We start from the raw sequence: 3,489 nt of genomic DNA on the forward strand, positions 1-3,489 counted from the left end.
CCCCCACCACCCAGCGTGGTCGGGTGCCAGTGAGCTCTTCCCTCCCTGTGGGAGAATCCTGCATCCCTCTCATCTGGGGTGCTCGCAGGGGGCAGAAGGGTGACGGGAAGCGGATGGCAGAGCTGCAGGGTTTGTCGGGCAATGGAGGAGTTTAATCGCAGCAAAGTCTATTTTTCCAATTACAGTAGGTGGCTGCACTTATTATCGTTATGACAGATTACCAGAGAGCAATTTTGTAGTGGCAGGAAAGACAGAGGGAAGATTGATTACATATTAATCAGCTCTCAAACCCCATCCCTGCGGATTTTTCCACCCAGGATTACCGACGAGATGAAATTCCTCCTCGTATACAGTGCAGACCCTGTACTGGTTATGGCCCGGTCGCTGCAGCCCTCCCTGCTCCCACCTGTAGTTCCCAGCTCCCTCTGCACTTTGGTATCCGTTCTGTACTGGGACAAAAAAGCAGATGCTTTTGCTGTTGTTCTCGAGGGACAAAGAGTTTTTTCTCTTCCCGTGGTGCTCATGCACGCACAGGCACCTCCAGGGCTTGAACAGCTTTTTTTACCTTTTCTTCCTTCAGGTTTTAATGGTCATTTGGTTTTCGCTGTGCTGAGCCCCACAAAAGGCAGCACGGATGTTAGCAGAGCCCCAAAGCCCTCCCTTGCCCCAGCAATATTTAACCCCCCCTTTCCTTGGCAGTCCCCCCGGGCTGTGCAAGCTGGAGAGGCTCAGGGCTGCAGCTCAGCCTCTGGAGAGCAAAACCAGCCCTGAGCTGAGCTGGGCATCGCCCCCGGCCTGATGCTCTCAAGCCTGAAAGGCTGCCGGGGGGTGTCTTCCAGGGGACGGCTACTACCTGGCTATCGGCGGGGCCGTGGCTCAGCACAACTGGTCGCACATCACTGCTGTGCTGCAGGACATGAAGCTCCAGTGCAAACTCCTCGACTGCTCGGAGGAGCTGGGCATGATGAGCATCCAGGGTCCCCTGAGGTGAGTGTTGGGAGAGCGTCGCGGCCCTCTCCTTGCACCCTGGCCATGGAGGGATAGAGGGATGCGGGGATGGATGGAGGGATGCCTCAGACGCAGGCCAGGTCCCCGGGTCGGGCAGGGGTAGGTGTGAGTCGCGTGGCAAGAGGCGATGGTCTGGCTGGAGCGACACTCCGTTTGCTGGGGAATTGGCATTTCTTTCCAGGCTCTCACAGCGTGGCATATCACCCACGTCAGCTCCCCTTTGGAGGGACAAGCAACTTGCTTTGGTAAAGCAAGTTTTAGTGATAACCCTCAGAGCAGGCTGGCGAGCTACGTCATTTCACCACGGCCGCTTTGCTGTTTCCCCACAGCCGCGTCGTCCTCCAAGAAGGAGCAGGCTGGCGAGCTGCGTCATTTCACCACGGCCGCTTTGCTGTTTCCCCACAGCCGCGTCGTCCTCCAAGAAGTGCTCGACACCGACCTCAGCAACGAGGCCTTCCCCTTCTCCACCCACAAACTCACCACGGCCGCAGGATGCACGGTAGGATGGGGCTGGCCCTCCAGCTCCCCGGGGATGTCTGTTCACGGGGGTGACCGCCCGCCAGCCTGCGCAGCCGAGCATCCTCTGCTAGGGAACCTGTCTGCATCCACATTGCTGCAGTGGGCGGCTAGGAGGTTTTGTTGGGGTTTTTTTGTCTGAAAAGGCCAAAACCTGGGGTGTTTTCTTCCCCGTTTGCTTGCCAGGTGCCAGCCCGCTCTCCCAGCCCGTCCAGCGGTGTTGTATCCCGAGCTGAGCGTGGGGAAGGGACATGGTGACTTATGGCTTTGCAGCGCTGTCGGAGGAACAAGAGACACCTCCCACGGATTAGGGGCAAGCGCTGGTGATAAAGAGATTTATCTGACACTCTAGATCCCCTCCTTTTCTCCCTTCTCCTAAAAAAACCAGGGACGATTTAATGTAAAGCGTGTCAAGCACTGGCGGTAAGGGCTGGGCAGCCTGTGGAGCCGGTGTATTTGATCACAGGAGAAGTCTGACAACCTTAAGCTTTCTGTACAAGCGCAGATCATCCTGCATTTGTGCAGACTTCAGGGCTCACGTCAGCAGTTATGCAAGAAAAGCGCAGAAATCGTAATGCTCCGCATTAATGCCTCGGGCTGAGCCCCTCGGTGTCAGAGCGAGGGGACGAGAAGCCCTTTGGGGTGATGGTGGAAACCAGCACCGCTGCCCGGCTTGGGTGCCTGGTGGGGAGTCATGGGTGGGGGGGTGCTGGCCGGCTCCTGCCCCCCGACGCATCACCTGGGGAGGCAGTGCCGGTGCGGTGTTTTGCAGACGGAGGTGAGCTCGCTTTTCCTGTGCTGCCTGCCTGCAGCGCTGCCTGCAGAGCACGGGGCAGGCAACGTGCGTGCTGTCCTGAGTGCCGCAGGCCTCAGCAAGCCACGGGAGATGCACCTTGCCCAGGCTGGCAGCCCGGCGCCCCTGCTGGGACCCACAGCGATGGGTTTAACGCATTGTGTGGCATCGCTCGGAGGTGTGGAGGGAGGAAGGCTCAGCCTAAAGCAGTTTGTTGTCCTTTGCTGTGTTGCAAAGAGGCGAATCAGTCCCCGGGGTTTGCTGTGAGGTTTTGCAGCACTGTCTGCTTGGTTGGACTCCTCTGTCTCACCTGGTATGGGGCGGCGAGAAAAGCGCCTTAAATCTCTCCCCCGTCTCGCCCAGTGAAGATCACATGAAGTTATCCCTGGGGAAAAGGTGGTGGTGGCAGGTCTTTGAGGAGTTTTGTTATGTGTGAAGCTGCTGATTTAGCCTGCTTGAAACACCCTAAATAGAAGAGTTGGTGACCATGAAGTGTCATTTTGTCAAAACAGAAATGTTCTGGGGAAACGTGCGACTGGCAAATTTTGGTATTGGGGGAAAAAAACTTTTGCAAGGTTTGCCTGAGGAGCTCTGCCTTGGGTTCCTATTTATGTTTACCTCACGTGAAATATTCCTTTTTATGTTCCAATGCAAAACCACCTCTTTGGAAGAGGGGGTCGAGTTGCACCCCAGCCTTCCCATGGGAAATCTGGGCAGGCAGTGGTCCCAAGGCATCCCTCTCCCGCCCGGAGGAGCCGGCTGGCGGGAGGGACCATGCCGAGCATTCGCTCTGGCTCTCAGGCAGGTGAGAGACGACGGGGGGTGATGGGAGACGAAGGGGGTGAAGGTGCAGCAGTAAATCTTGTAAAAGGCAGCAGGAAAACAGGGAGCTGGAGGCAGGATGGATATTAGTGAAATTGGGTTAAGCCGCACGTGGACACTTTTCATTCGGAATTAAAGTGGCTTTAATTCGAATGCAGCTGGCTGCTGAAGGGATTGCTGCTAAATCAAATTAAGGCTTCTTGATTTGTGAGCAAGAGCCTAGCCAGGGTTTAGGGCAGTTTGACTAAGCCACAGATTTTGCCCAACTCTGATTAATCCTCCAAACCATCACCATCAGTGTGCCCTGTGCCCCAGGTACCGAAAACCCACAGTGCGTCCAGCGTCCCTTG

General features: G+C 56.4%; 1 protein-coding gene across 1 annotated transcript in view; it reads left to right on the forward strand.

Annotated features, from left to right (window-relative positions):
- Positions 1 to 3,489, forward strand: part of SARDH (sarcosine dehydrogenase) — a 29,652-nt gene that overhangs the window by 19,596 nt on the left and 6,567 nt on the right. Inside the window, exons 14-15 of the mRNA XM_009322153.1 lie at positions 840 to 987; positions 1,414 to 1,507. Of these exons, the coding sequence (XP_009320428.1) occupies positions 840 to 987; positions 1,414 to 1,507 (242 nt within the window). The remainder of the gene's footprint in view (positions 1 to 839; positions 988 to 1,413; positions 1,508 to 3,489) is intronic.

Source organism: Pygoscelis adeliae, unplaced genomic scaffold (assembly GCF_000699105.1).
Source record: "Pygoscelis adeliae isolate BGI_AS28 unplaced genomic scaffold, ASM69910v1 Scaffold114, whole genome shotgun sequence".
Classification (NCBI taxonomy): Eukaryota; Metazoa; Chordata; class Aves; order Sphenisciformes; family Spheniscidae; genus Pygoscelis; species Pygoscelis adeliae.